This window comes from Ceratotherium simum, chromosome 16 (assembly GCF_057802395.1).
Source record: "Ceratotherium simum simum isolate JZ-2026a chromosome 16, ASM5780239v1, whole genome shotgun sequence".
In the NCBI taxonomy this organism is placed as follows: Eukaryota; Metazoa; Chordata; class Mammalia; order Perissodactyla; family Rhinocerotidae; genus Ceratotherium; species Ceratotherium simum.
In genome coordinates this window covers 29,830,011-29,855,799 of record NC_141915.1, presented here as the reverse complement: position 1 = coordinate 29,855,799, position 25,789 = coordinate 29,830,011, and the positions used below count along the sequence as shown (strand labels likewise).

The window sequence follows — 25,789 nt, the reverse complement described above, 5'->3', positions numbered from 1 at the left end:
CCTAGGAGTGACAGGAAAGCCATTTCCTGTCTTTTCCACAGGGGGGCAGATGCCCTTCCTCCACCAACCAAGGTGACCTAACCAAGTTGCTCACCAAACCTGCTCAAGTGTCCGTCTCACCGAGCCGGTTAAAGGCTCAGAACACAGGACTAACCTAGCCCGCAGTCCTCTACCTTTTGGCTGCTCTGGAAGGGAGCTCAGGAAGGTACAGACCAGGAACAAAGTGATAACCTTGCCCCCCGTTACACGACTCACCTTTCCTTGTGCCTAGCTCCACTGTCCTCTAGCTGAGGCAGTGCCAGCTCGCTTTCACTATCAGAGCCACATCCCGGCATATGCCCTAGCTCCCACGTGGTCAGGAAAACTGCCCGCCCAGTTCTGAGTCGGGCTTGGTCATAGCTGAGACCCTAGAAGGGCGGACGGGGCCCCACGACTCCAGCGTGCCTTGTCTGGATTCTCAAGCAGAGGCAGGCACCAGGGCTAGCCTTACAGAAAATCTTATCATCCCACTTGAGTGACTTTGTTTAAAAAAAGAATCTGTTGGGGCCAGCCCTGTGGATTAGTGGTTAAGTGCACACGCTCCGCTGCTGGCGGCCCGGGTTCGGATCCCGGGCGCGCACCGACACACCACTTCTCTGGCCATGCTGAGGCCGTGTCCCACATACAGCATCTAGAAGGATGTGCAGCTATGACATACAACTATCTACTGGGGCTTTGGGGGAAAAATAAATAAAATTAAAAAAAAAGAATCCGTTGAACGTTTTTAAGTGGCAAGCCATCATTTACACAGACAGAAGGGTATTAACAAAATCAGGAACCTTCTGGAGGCACCGATTTTTCTGTAATACCACTTTCATTATCAGAGAACACGATGCTAAATATCACACACAGTTACAAAAAGAATTGGGCTTGCCTTTTAAGGACACACAATCAAGCATCGGGTCTACCCAACAGAAACAAATAAATAAAAGCTGGTGAATCCAGGACCACGTGAACAAGCCTCGCTCCTCAGATGATGGACGATGTGGGACCTATTTCCTTTGCCGATTTCTCTTTCCTCCTGTCCCTTAACTGAGAGCATTCACCTGGCTCAGCCCCCGACGTCCTGTCTCTCTACACTTCCCCTTGGAGAGCTCATTCTTTCTCTTGCCTCCAATCTTTACCCTGTGTTGAATTTCCTCCCTGTCTCCCAGACACCTAACCCATATCTCTGTCCGCTACTTGGACGCTGCACCATCACCTCCAACTCAGTATGCGGAGAACTGAAGCGCCTCCTCTGAGAGCACCAGTGCCTCTTCCCCACCTTGCTGTCTGTCAGTGATGCTGCTCTTCTCTGGTCACTTGGGTTTGCAACCTTGGAATCACTGCAGAGAGACCATGTTTCTCTCCCTCCCTGCCCACTCCCCCAACCCTACTCCTTATATCACATCTAGGCGAAACTTCCTTCCACCTGACATTGCTTTCTCTCACTACGTTGCTTCCCTGCTGGAACTTTCTTATATCCAACTGAACTCCTCTGTGCAGCTATTGAGGCCACCGTGATCCGATCTGTTCAATCCAGTTTCCCACCACTCCTCGAGAGTCATAAAAGCACCCTGTCACACATCTTTCAAGTGAGCTTTGCATTCATTATGTCAAATCTCACAATACTAACCCAAAGCCAAGGAGGCAAACATTATTCCTATTTTGTAGTCTGAGAGACCGTGACAGGCAAGGTCACACTAGTAAAAACTGCAGTAACTAGAACTAGAAGCCAGATCCTCAGACTTGTCTTGTGGAAACTTCACTGTAACCTGGACACAAGCCTTCCCCAGCTTCGGCTCGGCAAACCCACGTGGAGGGTCTACTTAAGGATCTGTTGAAAGCCTCAGTAGATACAAATAAGAATTTCTGCCCTTGTTTACACTCTAGCCAGGGAGAGGATCGTTTCCACTGGAACGGAAGACCAGGCTAAGTCGGGCAGGAGTGCAGCGAACCATGTGTGCCCACTGCAGTGAAGTGCATGTTAGTGCAACCTGTAAGGGGCTCAGTGACGGACTTGAGACCTGATATGAACATTAGGTAAAGCTTCCTAGCAGAGATACCATTTGAAAAGGGCAGTGAAGGTACGTAGTAGCAGGGAGGATGCTCCTGGCATTAGAAACAGCACACACTTCAGATCCCAGCCACCCTTCAGGGCTCTCTGGGCAGTATTCCTAGACTAGTCCAGGGCTGACCCTTCTCCCTGACTCTCTACCATACTTTCATATAATAATTTAAAAGGATTCCTGTTCATCTTGTTTCACAAGTCACTTTGATCTTCCCAACTACAGTTTAAGCTCCTTAAAGGATGAATGAGGTCCCTTCTCTCCAAACACTACAGGGACCTGATGATGCCTTTCACCCACACTGACTGCAAAGAGTTCTGAATTCAAGGAAGCTTCACACCTTTCACTGTGTTTTGATCACTGAGCTTCAACCTGAAGAAGGTTTGCTGTAAGGGACAGTCTCTCTCCCTTCTACCAGGCTTAGGCCCTCCTCATGAGAGGCCCAGTCTGGTCTAACAAGATCAGAATGTACCACTGCGGGTGTCGGGAAACAGGCATTCCCATACACTGCTGGTGGGAGGATAATTTAGCACAATTTCTAGAGAATAATACCAAAACTGAAGACGAGCTATTCCTTGATCCAGCAATACCACTAAGAATGCCTCCCAAGACTATACAGCCCACTTGCAGCGCAAGAAAACACAGACACATTTCTGGCACTTGGCACTGATTAAATCACTATGCATCCATACAAAGGATCTGAAACACATTAAGTGGAAAAACAAGGTACAGAGCAGTATGCAATGTCCCCGTGTATATGCCCAAAATACTTCCAGAAAGCCACACAAGGAAATGGTGATAGTGGTGGCCTCATGGGAGGGAAAATTGGTGGCTGGGGGACACAGGTGGGAGGGAGACTGGCTTTCATCTTTAAATTTTGAACCATGTGCATGTATAAGTTTTTAAAGAATTATGCAACAAATAACTTTTTTAAGTCCTCATTACCATGGCAAAGAAACTGCCTTTTAAATCCCAGAAACATAAGGTTTAGAGATCAGGGGCCCTCAACTGTTCCTCTGAGAATAGAACCATCTCCTCCACCTGCTCAGGTCTCCTCCCAAGGCCTGGCCTGGTATTTGGCGCCGAACAGTTGACTAATGTTTCTGAATGGATGAAATTTACTTCCCCATCTAAAAGCACAGCATTCCCCAAACAAAAGGAATGATAAAATAGTGATGGGGGGCTGAGGAGGGGGGAGCAGCATGGCTGAGAATTGCTTTTGCCTCATGTACTCAGTGACTTCCCATTAACTGAGTACCCACGTGCACGGAGGTACACAGGCTGTGAGGCATGAGCCCGCCCTTAGTCCACCAGGAGACACAAGACACTGTACACAAAGAACAACAGGTAGAAAAGCTACACGAGTTTTCAAATAAGGACTTTCCGAAGCAGCTTATTACCAGCAACTGAAAATCACTGGCCTCGCCACACATGCAAAGGCCACAGTAGTCATTTATGTAGTCAAAGATATGGAAATGAGGAAAGCAGCTGACCAGACCTTGTAAGCACACCTGGACACTGGGGAGGCAGGTGGATGCTGGTGGAGAGCATCATCTAAACTAGCTGGCCCTCCTGGCAACCCAGTTACCTACAGAGATGTCATCTGAATTTGGTCTTTAGCTGGTCTAAAGAATTTGGTCTAATCATTCATTCATTCAACAAATCTTTACTGAGCAGCTACTATGTGTGGGCCTATGCCCATTGTCTCCAGCACACTCAGTCCATGAGATTAAAGTTATGGTTTTGGCCTTTGTCTATCATCAATGATGGGTCCTCACTCTCTCTGCAAAGCACAAGTCAGCTTGGCCGCTCGAAGTGAAGTCCAATCGTTCTATAGCAGAAGGTACAAAGATATCTGCAGACAGAAACAGATGGCCAAGGGACCACACCATATGTGTAAGTAAAAGTCTAATGGATCCAGAGAAGAGAAACATACCAGAGAATCAAATGTAGCCAGCCCACATATCAACACAAAAACCCAGGCAAACCTACCCAGAATGGGTCCCATTCAAACAATACTGATAAAGGTTTCTTCATGTTATTTACAATTTTAAAGTAAATTGACTTTATAGGCAGCTAAGGAATTCTTTATTTAATACCGTCCTAACATAAAAGTTCACATAACTGCTTCTTTCAAACCATGATACTGAGCTTTATGACAACCTAGAAATAGGAACTCGAAGAAGGCAAACGCAATGCCTTAGAGATCAAGAAACATTTACACAGTTCAGCTGTCAAACACAGTTCACCATCCATCCAGTGCACACAGTCTGGCTGTCAGTATACACGATGCAAGTTTTTCAGGGAGGTGAGAGGCCTTTCGACTGTTCTTCAGGTGCCTCCCAATGCTGCTCCTGCGGGACTTCTTTCAGAGGCTGGTGTTTTTCCAACACAGTTTGGGGTTCGCGATCCACGTGTTCAGATTTCCAGGAAACGGGACGACCCTCCTGTTGCTTATAAGACCAGACGTAAGTACGTCACACAGATGTTACCATTTTCACTCAATTAATTAGCTGACGCCATATGACTAGCCCTGTTCTATCACTGAGTCAAAAATTTAACATTAGCATCTCAGGTCAAATTCCATTATAACAAACAAAAACATGATAAAAATCTCTATAGAACCACAATTTCAAAAGCCCTAATGACAACTCACTTGTTGCCAGCAGCAGCCATTACCACAAAATTTCAGTATATTCAATCTAATAGTATTTGACCTGGAGTATAAGAATATGAGCCAAGGGCTGGGGAAAGAAAACCAAGCCTTCCCTTAATCTCTGACAAAGAGGCAACTAATTCTAATAACAATTTTAATAATAAAATACTCACAGTCCTTGCTTCTCCTACTCGTCTTAAAATGACACCTTCTGCCAATAAAGCCTTCCCTGTTTCCACAAATAACTTCTCTTCATCTGTTTCTCCGAGTTTCTGTAGCTCAATGTACTTCTCCACAAACCTGGAATTCCAAGTGGTCACATCTTAGGTCTGTATACTGAGAGTTGCCAAGATATACTGTTACACAGTATCAAGCATTCCCTTAACAGATCTTCATCTTTTTCTTCAAGCGGAATTCAACAAAACTTCACAAACTGACAACTAAATCCTTTAAAAAAAATTTTTTTCTTTAAGTAACTCAGGACATGTAAAATGGCTTACCGTTGACACGTAGACTTGAAGTTTGGATTGAACAGATCGAAAGCTTTTTGACCAGATCCATAGGTCAAATAAAATTTCCTAGAAAATACAAACGTCACAACATAAATCTCCAGTTACAGATCATGGCCAAGAACGGCGTAGAGTAATTGCTAGGCCCTGAGGAGTTAAGTGTAACATGGCCTACACAGCCTGAGCCTAATAGATTTTGCTGTTGTTTTTTTTTAAATAAATTAATACACACACATGGGAAATACATCAAATGTTACAAAAGGGTATCCAGTGAAAAGTAACACTCCTTCTCACTTCTGCACCCCAATGCCTCAGCTCCCCTCCTGGGAGGCAACACTAACCAGCTCCTTGCCTATCCATGCAGAAATATTCTAGTAAGATACAAGCACACATGCATCTGTCATTCCCTGTCCCCAGGCACAGTTTTAACCCCACGGACAGTAAACACTGTTCTGTATCTTGCCTTTTTTACTTCATATTTCTTAGAGATCATTTCAAATCAGCGCGTGTAGATTGTTTCCAGTCCTTTGCGACCCTAGACAGTGCTGTAATGATTATTTTTATCTACGTTTCTTAGTGCACTGTGCAAACAAGTTTGTGGAATAAATTCATAAAAGTGGTATTATTGGGGTAAGGTATGTGCATTTGTAATTTGGCCTTCCAAATTGCCAAAATGCTTTCCAAAGCAGTTGTGCCAATTTCTACCCACCAGTAACATATGAGACTGCCTACTTCCATACCCTGGCCAAATTACATTCTCCAATTTTTGATCTTTGTCAATTTGATAGATGAAAAATCATAACTCATTGTAGTTTTGCTTTTCTTACAAAAGAGATTGGATATCTTTTCATATTTAAAAGCAAACTGAATTTCCTCTTCTGTGACCTGTCCATGTTCTTTGCCCATTTTTCCACTTGGTGGTCTTTTTCTTTCTTTCTTTCTTTTTCCAGTTTTATTGAGAAATAATTGACATACATCACTGTATAAATTTAAGGCTTACTGCATGACAGTCTGATTTACATATATCGTGAAATGATTACAACAGGTTTAGCTAACATCTGTCTTCTCATGTAGATACAATAAAAAGAAAGGAAAGAAAAATTTTCTTGTAATGAGAACTCTTAGGATTTACTCTCAACAGCTTTCCTGTATATCATACTGCAGTGTTAGCTACAGTCATCATGTTGTACATTACATTCCTAGTACTCATCTTATAAGTGGAAGCTTGTACCTTTTGGCCTCCTCCCTCCAATTCCCCCTCCCCATTCCCTGCCTCTGGTAACAAGTCTGATCTCTTTTTCTATGAGTTTGTTGGTTTTAGATTCCACATATAAGTAAGATCATACAGTATCTGTCTGGCTTATCTCATTTAGCACAGTGCCTTTAAAGTCCATCCATGTATTCCCAAATGATAGGATTTCCTTGTTTTTTTATGGCTGAATCATATTCATTACATATGTATGGTGGTCTTTTTCTTACTGACTTACAAGCAAACTTTATAGTAGTATAAACAGGAAATTAGCCCTTTGTCACACATGGTGCCAAATTTTTTGCCAGTATGTTGGACGACTTTTGATTTTGCTTATGGTACTTTTTTTTGTGCAGAAAATTTTAGTATTTTCACTATGACTTAAGGGTTTTATGTCATGCTTCGAAAGGCCTTTATCACTCAGATTATTTTTAAAATTCTCCCATATTTTCTTCTAGAACTTTTATGATTTCACTTTTTACATTTAGGTTTTGATATATCTGGAATTTATTTTCTTATAAATTCTTAAAAATATCAAAAACATGAAAAAAGAAAAAAAGCCACAAAGATAAAGATTAAAAAACTATTTAAAACAGGGTGTTATTATTTTGGCATTAACAGTAATAACAGAGAGAGCAGTAAAATATTCCACGTTCTCCAATGACCTATCACCCAGTTCTACTGCTAGCCACACAGGAGAAGCACAAATGATTTTAATTTATAAATGAACCTGGAAAGCATCCTGACCAAGTGCATGCAATGGACCTGAGCAGAAAAGTGCTGAAAAAGTATTTAATGCCCCAAAGATCTCGTATCCTACCCTAAAAATTTCCAAGTACAGCAAGAACATACTTGTTCTCCTACCTCAAAGGAGTGTTGCGGAAAAAAAAAGATTCCTCAGATGAAAGGTGGCTGGACCTCAATAGAGAATACAATGACTTTATAAATTGTTTTCTTACATCCAGGAACAGGAGTAAGAATAAGGGATATGTATTAACTTCAATTAGGCACAATTTCTGATCCTAACATTTAAGAGAAAAGGAACAGTACAAATTCTAAGTACTTAAAACTAACTGCATCAATATTTGAGGGAAAGGGCTTTGTCAGTGAATTCCCAGTGAGAGACTTACCACTTACATAGAGCCCAAATATGTGTATAGCAGGGTTAACTGTGGCCATAGAAGTAGTTTCTAACCCATTATTCCAGAAGTTGTTTCAGGGAACTAATAAAACTCTGATGGCTGTTCTCCATCAGCCCCAATCCTGGCCCTCCATTCCTCCTCATCAAAGAATTTTCTTTTATGCCTCCCTCCGCTGGCAGAGTGGTTCATTCATTAATTTCTTCTTTCACGAGACAATTAAAAAAGCAACTTGCATGCCACGCACTGGCCTGGGCACTGAGGTTACAAGGATGAATATGACAGTGCCTAGCCCATGGCAGTGCTTAATAAATGTTTGTTATTGAATGAAGACAGCGTGTTTGGCATGCAGAGTTATCAAGGACAGGCTAAGGCCATAACAGGGGCAACACGAACACAGTACTCAGCGTACACAAACGGGGAGACACTAACTCCGGGAGCCATCAGAGAAGTATCCCCAAAAGAATGTGACCACTGAGCTACTCTTTTTGTTTTATCATCATAAAATTAAGGATTTGGCTAAAAGGTTTATACGTGACTCAAATGAGAAAAAAAAAGAGCTTTAGAGACATTTTTAAGAATGTTACCGGGAAACCATTAGAAGTACCTCTCCCATGGCTATTTAGCTCTGGGGGAAAAGGAGAGTGAAGGAGGTAAAAGAACAAATATTTCTACTAGTTTCAACACCTGATTTGCACTTGGAAAGCGACTCAGAAAAAGATAGTTGAGTTTACTCAAAAAATCCACCCTAAGGAAACAATCAGTGTTATAGAGAAAGACATATCTTCAAAAATATTGCTATTTATTATAGCTAATATTATATAAACACCATAAATGTCCAACATTACAGAAATGCTTAAATACAGAACATTCACAATAGGTTAATACATTTTACAAAATGTATAACATGAGGGGCTGGACCCATGGGGTAGTAGTTAAGTTTGCACACTCCGCTTCAGTGGCCCAGGGTTTGCAGGATTGAATCCCGAGTGTGGACTTATGCATCGCTCATCAAGCCATGCTGTGGTGGTGTCCCACATACAAAACAGAGGAAGATGGGCACAGATGTTACCTCAGGGCTAATCTTCCTCAGCAAAAAGAGGAAAATTGGCAAGAGATGTTAACTCAGGGCCAATCTTCCTCATCAAAAAAAAAAAAAGTATAACATGAGAAAATGCAATAATGTTAAGGAGCAAAAAAAGGCATGAATTATTAGTATCAGATGTTACCAGTTAAATATATATATATACACAGAAAAGACTGGAAGGAAACAGACCCAAATGTTATTAATCATAACAGTAATACTGGTTAACATTTATTGAAGGCTTACTTTGTGCAAAGCACTGGACTAAAAGCTTTTCATATGTTATCTTATTTAATCCTAACAGTCTCAGGGCCGGCCCGGTGGTACAAGCGGTTAAGTGCGCGCGCTCTGCTGTGGCGACCCGGGGTTTGCAGGTTCAGATCCCGGGTGCGCAATGATGCACCGCTTGCTAAGCCATGCTGTGGCGGTGTCCCATATAAAAGTAGAGGAAAATGGCCACGGATGTTAGCTCAGGGCCAATCTTCCTCAAGAAAAAAGGGGAAGATTGGCATCAGATGTTAGCTCAGGGCTAGTCCTCCTCACAAAAAAAAACAGATCTTAACAGTCTATTAGGTACTATTGTTATATTTTACTCTGTGGAAACTGAAGCTTGCAGGGTAATTTGCCCAAGGTCACTCAGCTAGAAGTAGCCAGGCTTGACTTCAAAACATTCTCTCTAGATGGTGGGATTATCGGTGATTTGTGCTTTCTTTTTTATGCTTTTCCTTTGTTTCTAAATTTTCTACAATGAGCATGTGTTACTTTTACAATAAAAGAGTAGATACTAAAGAAACAAAGAAAGAAAGCACCTTCCCTCCAATTCCTAGTGATGATTATTTTTAAATCCCTTGGATTCATAAGCTTCCTTCTCTCTGAAGTGGCTTCAAAGATCCCGACTGGATCCCTAGACCATGTTCCTATCTCCAGTCCTGGAGAAGGCAGGCACATGGACCAAGCGCAAGCTTGGCGTCACAGATGTGATTCCCAGGTCTGCCACCTTCCCGTGTAACCACACAGGAAGTTAGTTACTTGACTTCCTTGAGCCTCATAGTCGTCATGAATAAAATGGAGACAAGTATACCTACCTTGCAGGGATAGAGTAGGGCTTACATGAGATAACGTTTGTTAAAGGCTTAGCATAGTGCTTAGCACAAAGCAGGTGCGCAGAAACGGGTAGCTACAATTGCAATGATCAGTCAACTGTTGGGCTCCAGATTCTACTTCTCACAACTTCTGTTTCTCTCACGTGGGGGACGGGCACTGATTCCCTAATTTAGCTAGATATACAAGACCTTCTCCACAGGGCAAGCTCTGACTCAATTCCTAATTTAAGTTACCAGACTGCTAGCTAAACCTTTCCTTCTGAAGTTCTGCTGCCTCCTGTCCACCACACGGGCTTCACACTCACGCTCGAATCCGATCCTCGTGGTAAAAGATGTCCTGGATGGGAGCTTTGGCTTTGCCGTATCGCAAGCGGGGCCTCCGAAAGACCGGCTCCCTCAGCGGGGGAAAAGCGTTGTATATGTCAAACCAGAGGGGCTTCTCCTTCAACACCCCAGCCCGAATCAGGTCCCGAGTCCTTCAGGAAGGGAAAAGAACGACGGTCAGTCGGTTACAACAGCCTGTCTAAGCCCCTGAATCAGTCTAGCCACAGCCTGGGATATCAGAGGGCTCACCGAATCTGCAACATAGAACCGGAGAATGCGGGGAGCAGGGGGTTCCCCATCTACAGGTAAGATACTTCATATCCCAAACCAACCTAACAACGCTCAGGGGTTAGGTCCTTCTATCTTCTTACGTGCGCCCCACCCCCCTCGCCCCATCACGGAAAATGCAAGGACGGACCAGCCAGGCCCATCAGCCTCTCCCTCCCTTGCTCTTCCTGGAGACCTCCACTCGGGGACAGGGGAGTTGCAACCTTTAACGGGAAAGGTAAGAAATTCAAAGAGCCCAACTACTCAGAGGCAGGAGACAGCACAAGAGTCCCCACCGGGCTCAGACCCGCGCCTCCGGAGAACGCCTCACCCTGCTCAGACACACCCAAGGAGGAGCGTGACCCGCTGAGAGCCCCCGCCCGGCTCAGCCCGGCTCCGAGCACACACCGAGAGAAAATGCTCCCCACGGTCTCCAGCCGGCTCCCTGCCATGGCCCGGGCCTGGGATCCAGCACGGCCAGGGTACCGGAAGCGGAAGCGCCCGCGGCAGGCAAAGGGGGCGTAAGTTGCTGGCCGAGTCGAGGATCGCGGTGCTTAGACTACAGCCCTCATGGAGAGCTGAGCCAGGCAGAAGCAAAGGATGGGCCGAACTGACGCGCTCCTCGGCTGCCCGCCAGGTTCAGACAGGAGCACTCGACAGCCGAGCCGAAGGGGACGGAGCGAGCCACAGCCGGGCAGAAGCAATAAATGACCGATCTAGGGGAGGGATTAATTATGGCAATGGCTTAACCCTTTCTGCCTTGCTGAGCCAACTCCTCTCGAGAAGGTCCGGCCTCGCGGAGGGAAGATGATGGGAAGTTAGGGGGAAGACGCAGCCTACTATTCTGGGGAGCCAACCACGCCATGGAATGCATAAAGGCAGAGATTAGAGGTCCCCATCTCTGGGCCCCGACTGCGCCTGATCTTGGTTCAGAAGGAAACCGAGGCCCGGGGAGGGGCAGTCACTTGCCCAGGGTCACACTAGAGACCAGGCCTCCGCGCTCCGTCTCCTGCTGTTGAGCGCTCTGCTCTAAACCCTTGGGCCCTGGAGCGCCACCTGCATCCGCTCTAATAGGGAATCTGCCGACAGCTAGTGTTTTCTCCGCGGGAGGCGTCGCTAGCTAACTCCTCCTTGGAGCTTGAAAAGTGCAAGTGTCCGGAACAAAGAAATTCTGAGAAGGAAGCTCAAAAATCTGAGGAAAGTAACCTGAGGGTTACCTTTTGGCCCCAAGATCATACTTGGGGTAAAGTACCTCATAGAAATGAAAGCACGATTTCATGAAGATATTTATGCAAGGATCGTCATTGCAGTATTATTTGTAATGGCCAAAAAAAAGAAATGGCTGGAAAATTATGGTTCGTATATTCTACGGAATCCTATGCAGCTGTTAAAATGAACGCGTTAGATTCATATGTATTTACCTAGATGAATGCCCATGACTTAGATGAAAGAGTAAGTTGCAGAGAAACGCCTTTAGTGGGATCCTAACCTGTTAAAAAAGAAAACGCCTTTATATGTGTTTGTGTTTGTATGAGGATAGAAACCATGTGGAAGGACACACCAGGCTGTGAACGTTGGTTCTCTCCAGTGAAACCGTAGGAGGGAAAGGAAGAATTTTTTCTTTATCCCTCAGAGTTTGGCCTGGGAAGACTTCGTATTCATATTTGAACTTTTTAATTCAGTGAAATGTTTTGAATCGCATACACACAAAATATCTCCCGGGAGCCCATTATCTTTGTCAGCAGGAAAGAGCATCAAATCATCTCCGAGTCCTCCCGTTTTTATGGGAGGCTGGTGAGGAGGAGGAAAGGCATGTTCCATGAGCAGTCACTGCTTGTTTGCATTAGCTCACTGAATCCACACACCTACCCACAGAGTGGCTGTTATTATCCTCATCGTAGATGACAAAGTGAGGCCACGCGCGGTTAAGTACCTCGTCTGACAGGTAACTGACAGAGCCAGGCTTCCAGCCCACCCCCAGCCCTTTCCAGGACCCCACAATGCCTCCCTAGCTGTGCCACAAGGTGAAGACTGGTGGACTGAGGAGGTCAGGCAAAACCAGCCCCGGGGGCAGCGGACAGGGTGATTTGAGGCCCAGGGCTCAACTGAGAGGTGGGTTTCACTGCTGCCTCAGGGCCCTCTGGAACAGGGAAGAGCACAGCTCTGGCTGCTGGGCCAAGTGTGGAGGCTGTGTTCTCCCAGTCCTTGGAAGGTCTAGAAGACTTCACTCTAGGGAGAGCAAACATGCTCCCGGCTAAATATAGTCTTCCTAGGCCTCCTGACAAGTTTCTAATTCTGTCCAAGTCAGAGCTAGCTGCCAGCCCAGACCACAGACACACTTCCCTTCTCCCACTCGGGCCTGCCCCGGAGGCCACTGCAGTTACCGCTGCTCAAGAATTAGACGGGTTTATTCCAAGTTCAGGGAGGGGAGCCAGAGACCCAAACCCTCAGTGGGGGAGCAATTGCAGGGCAGGAATTTTCTCTCTACATCTTCTTGGGGAAGTCACTTCCTCTTCCAAGCCTTTAAAGTTTCCCCTCCAGCATCATATTTAATGCTTCTGTAACTGAGAGAGCAGAATGTTGGTGGGGAGAGTGGGGAGACCATGGAGATGTGGGAGCAAGATGGACCGGGAACCCTCTGAGCTTGCAACAGGAAGTGCGCAGCCCAGTGAGCGTTCCTTCAGAATATAGGAGGAAGCTGTTGGGCAGCTGGGGGCAGGCAGAATGGACATTAGAGGCTTTCTGTCTCCTCCCCAGGGCCCTTAAGCCTGCAAGGGGCTGGTGCACGCATGCCATGCACTGCCGCAAAGACCTGGATTATCTCACTCAAGTGTTCAAGTGCCTGATGCCATAGGTAATGTCCTGACAATCTTGCAGGTAAGGAAACAGAACTTGTAAACTCTCCAAAAGGCCATATTCCTTCCACCACTTGGCCCCATTTTTGTCCCACTGTCTCACACTGTAGATGTGCCCACGAATCGTGTCACCTTGGGCAAGTTACAGAACTTTCCAAACCTCTGTGTCCCCATCTGTTAAAATGTGGAAGGCACTGTTAACTCTCTGTGTGGCTTGTTGCAAGAGTAGAAGCGACCATTCATGTGAAGCGCTCATCACAGCCCCGGCACTTAGTGAGTGCTCGTGAGTAAGAAGTCTGCTGGCTGTTACAGCATCGCTGTCGCCGCTGTGTCCCATCATCTGATTGCCACCAGGGACTGCAGCATTTTGATGCTATTTCATAGATTGCCTTATTGTTTTATTTTCTTGTTAAACGATCCATTCATCCCACAGACATGTAAGCACCTACCTGACCCTGTGCTGAGTCCTGGAGAAGCTGACTGTCCAGTGGGGGAGACAGAGAGGCAAATTCAGAATTGATAAGTTATGTGCTGAATAGCTTAGAATTGATAAGTTATGTGCTGAATAGCTGAATAGGTTGTATTAGTTTGCGAGGGCCACCATAACAAAGTACCTCAGACTGGGTGGCTCAAACAACAGAGATCTCTTTCCTCACAATTCTGGAGGCTAGAAGTCCAAGATCAAGGTTGGCAGGGTTGGTTTCTTCTGAGGCCTCTCTCCTTGGCTTGTAGATGGCCGTCTTCTCCCTGTGTCTCCACGTGGTCTTCCCTCTGTCTTTTCTTATAACACCAGTCATGTTGGATTCGGGCCCAACTTAATGACCTCATTTTAACTTAAATACCTCTTTAAAGACTCTATGTCCAAATACAGTCACGTCCTGAGGTAGTGGGGGTTAGGACTTCAGCATATGAATTTTGGAGGGACACCATTCAGCCCATAACATTGATTGATAAGTACTTGTGCTGAAGAGCTTCCATTTGCCCATCCAGATCCACACCCACTCTGTGCCCTTCTTCGCCCTGCTCTCTGCCCCCGGAGGCTGACTTCTATGACTGTATCCCCTGGCCCCTTGCCCTCTGCTTCCACTTGGGTTCCAGTTGGCACCACCGATGGGAGGCATTGGCAGGGGACTGGCGGGAAGGAGAGAGAAGTCAGTCTCCATTCCCCTGGCTCCCTGCATGTACAGTCCAGGAACATAAAGTCACGGCTCCTGCAGGGCGGCCTCTTCACACACAGCTCTCTCACCAGGTTCCAGTCACTGTTCCCTCCTTGCCCCTTCAGGTCTAGACACAGCAAATGGTGCCCCTCTGTCACTAGCCGTAGGGTCTAGACCATCCCTTGTGACTTCCCTACACTCTGCCCACATCTTTGTAAACGGTGCCAGGGAGTTTGTCAGCCAAAAAGAGGAAGAGCATCCCTAACAGCGGAACAGTTTTGGGAAGTGAAAATCCCAGCATATTGATGAAATCATTAACATGGCTACTCACCTTTGGCAGAGAGCCAGGATCAGGGAGAAATTAGCTGTTGCTTTAAAAGAAGAGGGAAACCATAGTGTATATTCGCTCCAGGGTCCAGGAGGATGAAGGGCAAGGAGGGAGATGTTCAAGGAGGAGGCAGGAGTGCAATCTCTCACCTCCAGGCTGCTCCCTCTCCCGGCCCAGCCCAGCCCAGCACCCTCCTTCGAGGCCCACACCTCCGCTTCCTGTCAAGAGTCAGGTGGGAAGGCACTTCAGCCCCCAGCACACACTCAGCAGGCCGGGTGAATGCGCCCCGGAACCTGCTCCCTCCCTCCCTCAGCTTCTCTCTCTCACGGTGGGTGTGGTAACTCCGTTTACTTGTCTGGGTCTGTCTCCCTGGGCCTCTCTGAGGGCAGGAACCAGAATGCTTATCTCTGCCTCCTCACACCCAGCCTGGTGCTTGGCCTAGAGCTGGTTCTTAGAGTTTTCTCCTGAGCAGCACAGATGAATAAAGCCAAGTTAGGACAAATGAGGATGCAGCAATCTCAGCCCTCCTTCCTGGAGGCCTCCCCCAGGTACACCAATAGTGAGGAAGCTGTGGTTGAATAGAAGTAATCCTCCACTCCACCATGCATTTGGTCATTTCCAGTTCTGGCTGTCCTCTGTGCCTCACTGACAGTTAGATCCCTTTTACAAACCTCTGGGCCTCAGCTTTGTCATCTGTAAAATGGGCATCATCATAGCACCCACGATATAGCCTTGTTGGGAGGAGTCAGAGGGTTAAGACCTGCAGAGTGCTTACAACAGTGCCTGGTGTATAGTAACTGCTCAATAAATAGGAGTGCTGATGATAACGATTCCTGACCATTCCACACTTAAACACAATAAATCACCGTTTATTAAATCACACTACAATTAAATCACACCTAATGATTCGCATGGCATTTTCACAGGGCTGCCCATTCATTTCTTCAGCAAACAGCAGCCTCGCCCCCAAGGAGAATCCAGTTCAGGCAGAGGAGAGAGAAGCACTTCATGCCTGGGCCTGCCTTGGAAGGTCTGCATCACTGGCTCCTTCTGTAGCCAAGGAAACGGGAGCCAGCTGGGCCTGGAGCAACACTCTGGCCTTTTGTTATCAGAATTAAGGGCCAGTTGGAATCACTCTGTGGCGTTTTCCCAGCAGAGGATGAGGCCCTTAAGAGCAGACATTTCAGGGGTGGTGTGGGCCCTTCTTTTCTTGTGGAAGGCAGGGCAACTCAGTCTTTAATGTGCACCTGAACCTCCTGGGGATCTTGAAAAAAATGCAGATTCTGACTCTGTAGGTCTGCGGTGAGGCCTGAAACTGCATTTCTAACAAGCTTCCAGGTTGATGCCAATACTGCTAATCTGTAGAAAGGGTAACCAACTCGCCCGAGATTGCCCAGGGCTTTCCCAGTTTTAGCATTGCAAGTTCCTCATGCGAGGAAACCACTCAGTCCTGGAAAATTTGACAGTTGGCTGCTGTATCCACAGAGCACACTCTGCATAGCAAGGTCCGAGCAAGGCAGGCTAGTGCTGAGTTTGTACTGAGCTTCACGACTCCTCACTTCAGAGGCCCTGGAATAATCCTCTTGGCCTGATATAGAATTGTGACTCGACTCTCTAGCAATGACAGGCAGGGTAAATGCTGGTTTTGTGGGGCCTGAAGTTTATATAATCTTAGTGGCCCTTTTAAGAAAAAAAGTACAAAAATGTCTTTGTTTTGCAAATTTTACAAAACATATGACCAAGTGAACAGAATAAATTTGGCCTCAGGCCAAACAGGTGCTCTGGGAAAATGGCAGTGGCCTCTCGGTGGCCAGCGACTGCCGCTTCTGAGAGATGACCACCAGGTGGCAGTAGATTTACACAGCCCCCTTCAACAACCGCCCCCCCCTCACCCCACCATGTCCAGAAATTTCCAAATCTTCCTGCAGCTGGCCCAGCCAGCTAATCCAACAAATTAATCTATGCTGTGATAATGGGCAAAAGGAGTTCATGTGCTTCTCTCCCCAGAGCATATTTGCCATTTAATGGAAATACTAAGAGATTATTTTTAAAACCAGATAAAGAACGCTAACAGGTGAGTTCCAGGCACACTGTTGGGTCACGCATCACTATGGAGATGTTTTTTAAGTAGGTGGGCCTTTCTGTGCTCCAAAAATTGCACTCTGCAGGAGTTCTAGGTCTTATCACCTGTCCCTCCATCCCAACCTATAGCTGAGAGTTTAGGCACCAGCTCTGGCGTTCTGCTGCCTGGGTTCAAATCCAGGTACTCCCACTTACTGAGGGACATGTTGAGTAAGGACCTTAACAGCTCTGTGCCTCAGTTTCCTGATGTGTGAAATAGGAGTAATAATACTGATTTCATGTAATAGTTGTGGGGATTAGGTAAAATAACGTAAGTAAAGCACCCCAGAAAAGTGCCCGGCATATAGTAAACATTCATAATCAGCTATCATCGTCATTACCCCAAACCTAGCCTGCCTTCTGCCTTCTGCAAACCAAGTTCTCCTCCTGTCTTGCTTCCTACCTCAACCCCCTACCAGGTGCTTCAAGAGAACAGAGGGAGAGTGGAGACCCCAACGTGGTAATAGCTGGGCCAGTTCTTCTGGGTACAGCGTCCTCCAGACCCAAGATCTCCTCTCAAGTAGGGGCTGAGCTCTGGGGACACCAAAGCATACAATGGGGAGGGGCACTGGCTGGACCAGACTCCACATAGCCCAGCTCAGCATTTTTTGCAGGAGATGAATCTGGGAGTATCACCTTGTGGACACCATGAGCCCAGCATTTGCAGATGAGCATGGTGTGTGAGGGTAGATGGCTAGAGCAGTCATCCGGCCCCACCTGACTCCCTCCTGGATCCTGTATACACTGTTCAACAGGGAGGGACTCAGCATGGAGCAGGGGCTTCATCTACTGCACTCCTACTGGACCGATCAGCTTTTTTGGTCTTCTCTCCCCGCCTCCTGCTCTCTGGTTACAATCACCTTCAGTCTCATCTACCCTAATAGGCAAAATAGTGAATGGTTCTCAAACTTTGCTACATATTAGAATCACCTGAGCAGTTTTACAATCTGATTCTCAGGCTAAATCCCAAACCAGAACCTCTGGGAATGGGACCTAAGTATCAGAGATGATTCCAGTGTACAGCAAGTTTGAGAACCAGTGTTCTAGACTGGTGTTTCTTTTTTTATTTTTATTTTTTAAAGGAAGTAATTTTTTTTAACTTTATTTTTCCCCCCAAAGCCCCAGTAGATAGTTGTATGTCGTAGTTCCACATCCTTCTGGTTGCTGTATGTGGGACGCGGCCTCAGCATGGCCTGAGAAGCGGTGCGTTGGTGCGCGCCCAGGATCCGAACCCCGGGCCGCCAGCAGCGGAGCACGCGCACTTAACCACTAAGCCACGGGGCTGGCCCAAGACTGGTGTTTCTTAAGCCTTACTGTGCATGCACATCATCTGAGGATTTAGTTAAAATGCACGTTCTGGCTCAGTAGGTCTGGGGCAGAGCCTGAAATTCTGTGTTTCTCACAAGCTCCTGGATGATACAGATGCTGCTGGTCCACAGACCAAACTGTGAGTAGCAAGGTTGTAGAACTGTGGTTCTCAAACGCGAGCATGTATCAGAATCATCTGGAGGGCTGGTTAATATACACCCCAGGTTCCGAATCAGGAGATCTGGAGTGGGGCCCGATAACATGCATTTCTAACAAGCTGGCAGGTGATGCCAATGCTGCTGGTCCATAGAGCACACTGTAAGCAGCAGGGGTGTAGAGGGTGGAACACAGGTTTCGGAGCCCTGTTTTCTGGCTTCACACCTTGCTAACTCTGTGATCTTGGATAAGTCACTTAATCTTTCTGAATAGTCATTTCATCATCTGTAAAAGGCCATTATTGGGCAAGATTAATTGGGCGAATTTGAAACACCTAACAGACTGCTTAGTGCACTGGCCTGCAAACTTGATTGCACACTTGAATTACCTGGGGAGCTTTCAAAGAAACCAACCTATGGTTGTTAATTTAATTGGTCTGGGGTCCTGAGCGTCAGGAATTTTTTTAAGCTACTCAGGTAATTCTACTGTGCAGTCAGTACTAGGTATTGGCCTGGTACTGTGGCTCCCAAACTTCAGTGTACATCAGAATCACAGATTGCTGGGCTGCACTCCCAGAGTTTCTGACTCTGTAGGTCTGGGGTGGGGCTGAGAATTGGCACTTCTAATAAGGTCCCAGGGGCTGGTGCTATGCTCCACGGATTACACTGGTACACAGCTATCAGTAATGAATGCGCAGAGCGGGGTTAGAGGATAATCTTGGTTTGCCCAGGTCCAAACAGCACGTCTGGAGCATCACCAGCTGTCCCAGGTATGCCGGTTTACAAGCCTACCTCCGTCTAACTGGGGGTGGGGCCAGATCGTGGTGCGGAGGGGGAGCTTCTTGTAGGGAGAGCAGGAGGGACCTGCGTTGTTTGTCCTGAAGGAGAGTGGGGGCACTAAGCTCAAACACGGCATCAGGGAGAAGAGCGGTGGCCTTGTCCTGGGTGACCCAGAGCCCAGAAACAAGATGTGTGGGTGGAAGCCACAAGGAGGCCTTTGGGCTCAACACAAATTAGAACGTTTTAACCTTGAGAACCGCCCTGTCTGGAAACGGCACCAGCTTCCCCTTTCAGCAGAGTTCCCTGGCGTGGGAGGTGGTCCCGCTGAGCTAAGGAGTAGGGGAAAGCTAGAGGTGTTTGAACTGGAAGATCTTGGCGGGCCCTCTGAAGCCTGAGCTTGCACATCCGTGCAGCCTTCAGCGCGGCCGTTACTCCAGAAGCGGTCTGTTTATTTAGGGAGGCGACCGGCTGGAGATTTCGCAACAGCCTGGCTTTCCCGTTGGTGTTTCCTTTGCCTATCAGCAAGCGGTTTACGTTCCCAAGGCAAACAGGAAGGCGACAGCACCGAGCAAAGCCAGCAGGTCGGCGAGGTGGCGGCGCGGGAGGCAGGTGTCACCTCGTGGGTGCACTGCGGAGAGGGCAGAGCCCTTGGGGCCTTACAGACGCTGCGGGTTAACCGGGCGGGCGAGGCAGGTGGCCCTCGGGTGTGAGGCGGGGCTCCCGGGGCCAAACCCTGCCCAGGGCGGGGGAGAAGAGAAGAGGGAGGTCCAGCCCACGCCGCCGGCCACATCAGAGCACCAAGAGAACACCAAGTCTTTATTACAGGAATTCCTATGAAACAGCTCCAAGAAAAAACCCACACATAGGAGGAAAAACAAAAAACTAACAAAGCAACACACACAGACGTCGGGCTGGGGCTTCCCCGCCATGCGCCCGGGCCTGGCGCGGGGAGGGGTCAGGGCCGCAGCCCAGAGGCCCCTCGGGGTCAGACCCGTCTGGAGCTCGGGCTGGCGGCCAGGGGGCTCGTCGGGGGCCACAGCCTGGCAAGGGGGAGCAGCGGAGGGCAGCGACCCCGCCTCTGCAGGGCTGGCCCCGCGCCAGCGCCCCCGGCCCTGCGCGCGCTTCCAAACTTGGTCACGCGCGGCGGCGGCGGCGCGTCCCGGCCCCGCCCGCCTCTCCCGAGCCAGGGGCAGCTGGGCCGCCCGAGTCGGCCCGGGGCCCTCATCCGGCACCCAGCGGGGCGGGCGGAACGAGGCGCGATCGCGGTCTGGCCTCCGCCGCTGGCCCTAGGCGCCCGCTGCGCCCTCTTTATCTCGGGGTGACTTGCGGCCACGGGGGCCCCGCCAAGGCTTGGCTCCCACTCCCAACCCCAGGAGGTCGGGCTGGGCTGGTTGCACGCTCCGGGGGCCCTGAAGCCTCGTGCCTGCCTAGGCTTCCCGGTTCTCCGGAGAGGAGAGGTCAGCGCGTTCCGGTCTCGTGGGCGGGGCCAGAGAGACTAGGGCAGCCTCCCTCTCGTTGGCAGTGGTTGGTGTAGGGTAAGGTTCGTAGAACCGAGGTTTTCTCCTCAGATCTTTCACCTTCTTACTCTTGGCCAGGGGCACCCAGCAAGCCCTTCTGCCCCAGGCCTCCCACCCGCTCCTCAGTCCTGCACCTTCTCAAGGGTCACTTCAGAACCTGCTGCTGCGCACCCTTAGCTACAGAAGACCTTCTAGTCCAGCTGGGGGGGTGGGGTCAGAGCCCCTGTGAGCCCTCACTGTTGCGTAACTGTAAGGTCCCATCCAGAACTGGCTTTTGTCTTCTGCCGAAGTAAAGACTACCTCTGCCTAGCCAGAGTCGGCCAGCTCCGGGGTGGCCACCCTCCCCATCCCTGCTGTGGGCCCTAGCCAGCCCCTAACAGAGGCAGCCCAAGGGGCCCAGGCAGAGCAGTCAGCAGATACCTCTCTGCAGTGGCCCATCACTCCTCAGAGGGGGCCCAAGTGACTGCCCAGGGCTCTCCCACCAAGAGCTCTGTGCAGGGGTTGTGCTCAGGGTTAGGAGCCCTGGGAAAGGCTGAGATGCAGGAGGCCATGGGAATAAAGGGCCCAAGGTGCCCAGAAGGGTGCTGGGGTAAGGGTAGGGGATCAGGCAGTGTCTGTGGCTCAGCAGGAGAGATGGGGGAGGGCAGGGGCTCCACCTTCAGGCCAAAGAGCCTCTGGTAGGGTCATCCTGCCCTTTCGGGCACTCCAATTTTTGCCTGTTTTCTGGGATTTTTTTTTTTTTTAAGAAGGGGGGTTGGATCCTGCATTTCCCCTCTTTGCCCATAGAACAGCCTGGCTACAAAAGGGGCTATAGATGGCTGCCACCCCCAGGTCCTTCATCCAATCACAGCACGCAACTCCGAAGTTCCAAGTCCCATGGAAAGTGGCAGTGGCAGTGGCTGGGCTGGACTGTGGCCCGAGAATCACTGGGCCTCGGGACTCAAGCACCACCTGTCCGGCTGCAGCTGGGCTCTTCAGCCGGGGGCCGGGTTTGCTCTCCGGCTGCCTCCACCGGGTTGGATCATCTCCAGCGTGGAGGAACTGCTGGCATCTGGTAGGGAAAAGGGATAGAAGTCTTTTTCAATGGAGCCCCGTGGTCCTTCCTCATCACTGGTTCCTGGAGAGAGGGTTTCAGGCAGAAGCTACCAAAGAAAGGAGCCCTTTCCTTCCTCCAAGGACTCTACATCAGCCTTGGCACTCTGCCTGGGGTCACCTCCCCCCAATCCAAGCTCCTAGAAATGTTCCAACTTGCAGAACAGTAGGGACTCTGGCAGCTAGAGATGGAGTGGGGAGGCTGGAATTCCGGGTGGAAGCAGCTGTATGGGAAGGGGTGAGGGGTGGGGCACTGCGGGGTCCATTCTGATACAGTAGTAGCTCAGATGAGCTGGACCAAGGGCATCTGTAGGGGCAGAAAAGTAAACTGGGGTCAGAATTTGGTGGGTCCCCCACACCAAGTTGAGGAGGTCATAAGCCTTTACTCACAAAGCCCATTCAGAGAGCAAGGGAGAAATGGAACTAAGGCGTTTGGTGATGAGCTGAACAGAGTAGGGACAGTGAAGAGACTGGTGGCTGTTAGCCAGGCGATGAGTCTCCCAGGGCGGTGATGGAAGGAAAAAGGAAGAGAAATGAAATGGGGGAGTCAGGAGGACTGTCTGCTTTCAGTGAGTTGACGTCCACGGCCAGAAAGACAATCATGGGTGCAGCTGGGGACACGGAGCCGACTTGGGGGACTGACTGAGATGACGATTCACATTTTGGAGCCAACTGCACAGAAGTATTGCCGATGCTGTAAAAGAGGGTAGTGGCGCTGCTAGAGAGAGTGGGGAGTGAGAAGACTTCAGAGAGGGTCAGGGCAGAGCTGCCGGGAGAGCTGGGATTGGGGGAGTTCGAGGCGTGTCGGGAGCCAGAAAGCACAGGAGAAAAAAGAGAGAGAAGGAAGGCGCAGGATTCCTGGGGCCGCAAGGAGCCAAGGGAGGGCAGTTTCAGAGAAGACGATGGGTGTGGCGTGCAGGAGAGAGCAGCAGAGGATGCAGGCCAGTCAAAGGCCCTGGCTCTGGCAGGTGCCTTTCTTGAGCCAATCTGGGGGTGGTGAGTGGGGCTGCCAGCCTGCAGTGGGTGAAGGAAGAGGCCACTTTTTCCCGAGTTGGATGTGGAAGGAAAATATCGATGACACTTGGTTTTTAAGATGGGAAGGAGGAGGATGCAGATTTGAGGAAGGAGCTGGAAAAGGAAAAGCTGGGAGACTCAGGAGAGAAATAAATGACGAGCCAAGGGTGGCCTTGGACCAGACACATTTTCCTTGGGGACCAGTGGGAAGGAGATGGCAGCCACACTGAGTGGGAATGGGAGCCTTTCCCCGGCTGGCTTTATTTGAGCATCCCGGAGAAGTGAGAAGCGTGGGTGTAGCTCCTCGGGAGAAAAACGCCTGAGAGAACAGAAGGGGTCTGGAAGTGCCTGGTGGAGGATGCAGTGGGGAGCCAACCAGAGGTGATGTGCTGGCCAGCGCCCAGGCTGAGGGGACAGGGCGCTTATATTGTTCCTGGCTGTGTGCTCAGCACCCTGGGTTAGCTCACCTCCACTACAACTATCCTGAGGGTAGCAAATATTTCTCCGTTGTCTGAAACGGGGCCGTACCTGCCACACCTCAGCTCAAGAAAGCCTTGTAGATGCTGACCACTGGGATCAGGACAGCAGCTGGGGGGAGGGCAGGCAGGCAGCTTCCTGATGGGGGGAGGGGCTGGAAGAGGGACAGGTGGGACTGAGTCCTGGAGGAGGTACTGACATTGCCTTTTTCTCCCCCAGGATGCACGGGAAGAGGAGGAAAGCAGCATGGGGGCCCAGGGCTCCAGCCAGAAACAGAGCTGCCACGAGAGAGGGGCGGTTCCTCCTCTGGCTGTGGCAGATCCTGCACCACCCAACCCAAGCGGGCAATGGGCGAGTTGTGTGTGCACAGCCAGGGTGAAGCCATCTCCGTTTGTCTTAAACTGTCCTCTTAGTGTGCTGTGTGTGTCCTGGACTGTCTTCTCAACTGGGCTGTAAACTATTCAAGGTCAAAGCGGACTTTTTTTCCCCTATTCCCAGCATCTGGCATAGGCAAGTGTGATTATCTTTTGTCAAATGAATAAATAATCAAGTAAAAGAAATGTAAAAGCCTAGTTCCCATGCAGAAGCCCATGTCCCCTGCCACAACCACGAAGGAAGAAACCCAGGGCCTGCACTATCCAGTTGCCTGAGCCCTACACTACTGGACCCCTGGGAAGACTCCTGGGGTGTTGGGCATGGCAGGCCCGCCCTCGGGCAGTCCCTAAGCAGCTGTGGCTCCAGCCTTTACCTTTTACTGTCCTTCTCTTAGGGCTTCCTCCACCTTGGGCGCCTGCTGTCGCCTTCCCCGGAAGTCTTCATCTGAAAAGCAGAGAGAAGCCGCCTCATCCTCCACCCTCAGGGCCTCACTCCCGCATGTCCTCCAGGCTGGGCAAGAGAGCTGACCCAACTCTCTCCACCCCCTCTGTTTGCTGGGGCACACGATGAGCCCTGGGGGTGACCGGTGGGTCTGTGAGAAGCAGCAGGGCACAGTGGGGGGACAGGACACCTGGGTGCTGGCCCGGCTCCATCACTGGGCTCTGAGACTTTGGACAAGTTCTTCCCTCAGTTTCCTCATTTATAAAATGGGATGGGGAAGTTGGACTATCCAGATGACCTCCAAAGCCCTTCTAGCCCTTGTTTCTGGATGTCTCCTGACCACAAAAGGGCCCCTCCTCTGAGGCATGAGGATGGGGGTTTGGCTGTGGGCCTGCTAGGGCCCAAGGCAGCCTCTTCTGGCCCATGTGGCCTTGGGGAGGGACTGGATGAACACTGACAGGCCTCTGGGCCGAAGGACTGAACCTGCCCAGCGCCTGGTTCTCAAGGTGAGGCCCCTCCATGTGGGTAGGCCTGTCTGCCCCCTCACATCCCAGAGAATATTCCCCAGAAACAGCACCTGGCACTTTGTGCTCCATGTAGAGATCTAGTGGAGGTGCAGCTGGGGGCCACTGTCAGGCGTGGAAGGAAGGGAGAGGCAATATGGACCAAGTGGGAGGACCCATTTCTTTAGGTCACCTGCCCACCAACCCTTGATGTGTCCCCCAGATTAGGTGCTCCCTCCCCAACAAGTTGGGTCCACCTATGAAACACCTAGGACCCTCCTCATGGACGGCACCCATCACAGGCAGCGTAGAGCTCAAGCTTCCCACTCCCCCGCCTTACCACAAGTGTGGCCCTCCACGTCGTCCAGGAGATTGGCTGTTGACACTGCAGCCCCCAGCCTGCCCGGCCATTCAGGAAAACTGTCCAGGGATGGGTGGGCACTGCCATAGTCTTCCCACTCCCCACCCCTAGCCCTCCATCACCTGCTCCAAGCTCAGGAGGCTTCCAGCATACCAGCCTTATCCCCCAGCCTCCCCAGTGCCTCCCCCAGGCTTTTTCTTGGGGTCAGCTGAGTAGCCAGGCCCCACTTTCTCACCCCACTCCCATCCTGGGGACAGAGAAGTGACTTTCTCCCTGTTCTCCTTTGGCTGTTCAGCTTCGAATATCCCGGGCCCTATTTGACAAGCATGGATGGGAGTCTGCATAAAAATGTGGAAAACCTTATTTTTACTCGAGGAGCTGAAAGTGAGAAGGCAGGGCCAAGATGCTTGAAATGAGGAGGTGGAAAGATCTGTGGACCAATCCAACTAGAGAAATTAGGGAAAGGCTTGCTGATTTTGATGGGAGAGCCAAGTTTTCTCCCAAGATGCAGTTTACTCCAGACAAAAAGTAAAGTTGTAGGACAACTTCTGAGCCTACAGAAGGAAGACGGGAGACAGTGGCCTGCTCCCCAGGCCTGGTCATGGTGGGCGAGATTGGCACCAAGAGATGGGGCGGCAGGCTGGCAGCGGGGCTCACGGAGGAGAGGGGAGGGCCACAGAGCCCAGTCCCGCTCCTGGGGGAGGGTGCAGCCTCAGGGAGCCCAGCCCAGGGTCTTGGTGCCCTTAGTACCCACCGCCCCACCCAGTGCCAGGCTAGAAAGGATATGACTGATGCTTCAACAAGTGTTTCCTCTTTGACTTCCTCATCTTGGTCTTCTCCGAGAAGGCCCTGGCCAGTTCAAACAGCTTCCTCCGGGTGGCTGGGGG

At 49.7% G+C, this 25,789-nt stretch overlaps 2 protein-coding genes and 1 long non-coding RNA gene across 4 annotated transcripts in view; 1 reads left to right on the top strand and 2 right to left on the bottom strand.

Moving 5' to 3' along the window:
• Positions 1-4,152: 4,152 nt before the first annotated feature.
• On the bottom strand, positions 4,153-10,930 carry MRPS23 (mitochondrial ribosomal protein S23). 2 transcript variants are annotated; one of them, XM_087440932.1, is made up of 5 exons: positions 10,827-10,930; positions 10,133-10,303; positions 5,244-5,321; positions 4,917-5,043; positions 4,153-4,534 (listed from the first exon to the last, which is right to left on the bottom strand). In XM_087440932.1, the coding sequence occupies exons 1-5, from the start codon at positions 10,868-10,870 to the stop codon at positions 4,388-4,390; spliced, it is 567 nt and encodes a 188-aa protein (XP_087297058.1). In that variant the 5' UTR covers positions 10,871-10,930; the 3' UTR covers positions 4,153-4,387. The 2 variants fall into 2 exon arrangements, with proteins under 2 accessions (XP_087297058.1, XP_004434817.1); XM_004434760.3 differs by having other exon boundaries at positions 4,153-4,540; positions 10,827-10,929.
• A 223-nt stretch (positions 10,931-11,153) lies between these two features.
• On the top strand, positions 11,154-21,492 carry LOC147914983 (uncharacterized). The gene is made up of 3 exons (XR_015554700.1): positions 11,154-12,363; positions 13,176-13,295; positions 21,426-21,492. It is a non-coding gene; the product is annotated as an uncharacterized LOC147914983 (long non-coding RNA).
• Positions 19,919-25,789, bottom strand: part of CUEDC1 (CUE domain containing 1) — a 77,166-nt gene continuing 71,295 nt past the window's right edge. The window contains exons 8-11 of the mRNA XM_087440931.1: positions 25,689-25,782; positions 24,882-24,940; positions 23,971-24,041; positions 19,919-21,690 (exon numbers count right to left, since the gene is read on the bottom strand). Of these exons, the coding sequence (XP_087297057.1) occupies positions 23,974-24,041; positions 24,882-24,940; positions 25,689-25,782 (221 nt within the window). The 3' untranslated portion in view covers positions 19,919-21,690; positions 23,971-23,973. The remainder of the gene's footprint in view (positions 21,691-23,970; positions 24,042-24,881; positions 24,941-25,688; positions 25,783-25,789) is intronic.

What these genes read in the sequence shown, in the direction of transcription:
- MRPS23 (XM_004434760.3), bottom strand. Translation starts at nt 10,870, where the DNA reads ATGGCAGGGAGCCGGCTGGAGACCGTGGGGAGCATTTTCTCTCG. An exon ending in GTGGGGAGCATTTTCTCTCG is followed by an intron (nt 10,304 to 10,826) that starts GTGTGTGCTCGG and finishes CCCTTCCTGAAG; the next exon opens with GACTCGGGACCTGATTCGGG. An exon ending in TTCAAGTCTACGTGTCAACG is followed by an intron (nt 5,044 to 5,243) that starts GTAAGCCATTTT and finishes TTGGAATTCCAG; the next exon opens with GTTTGTGGAGAAGTACATTG.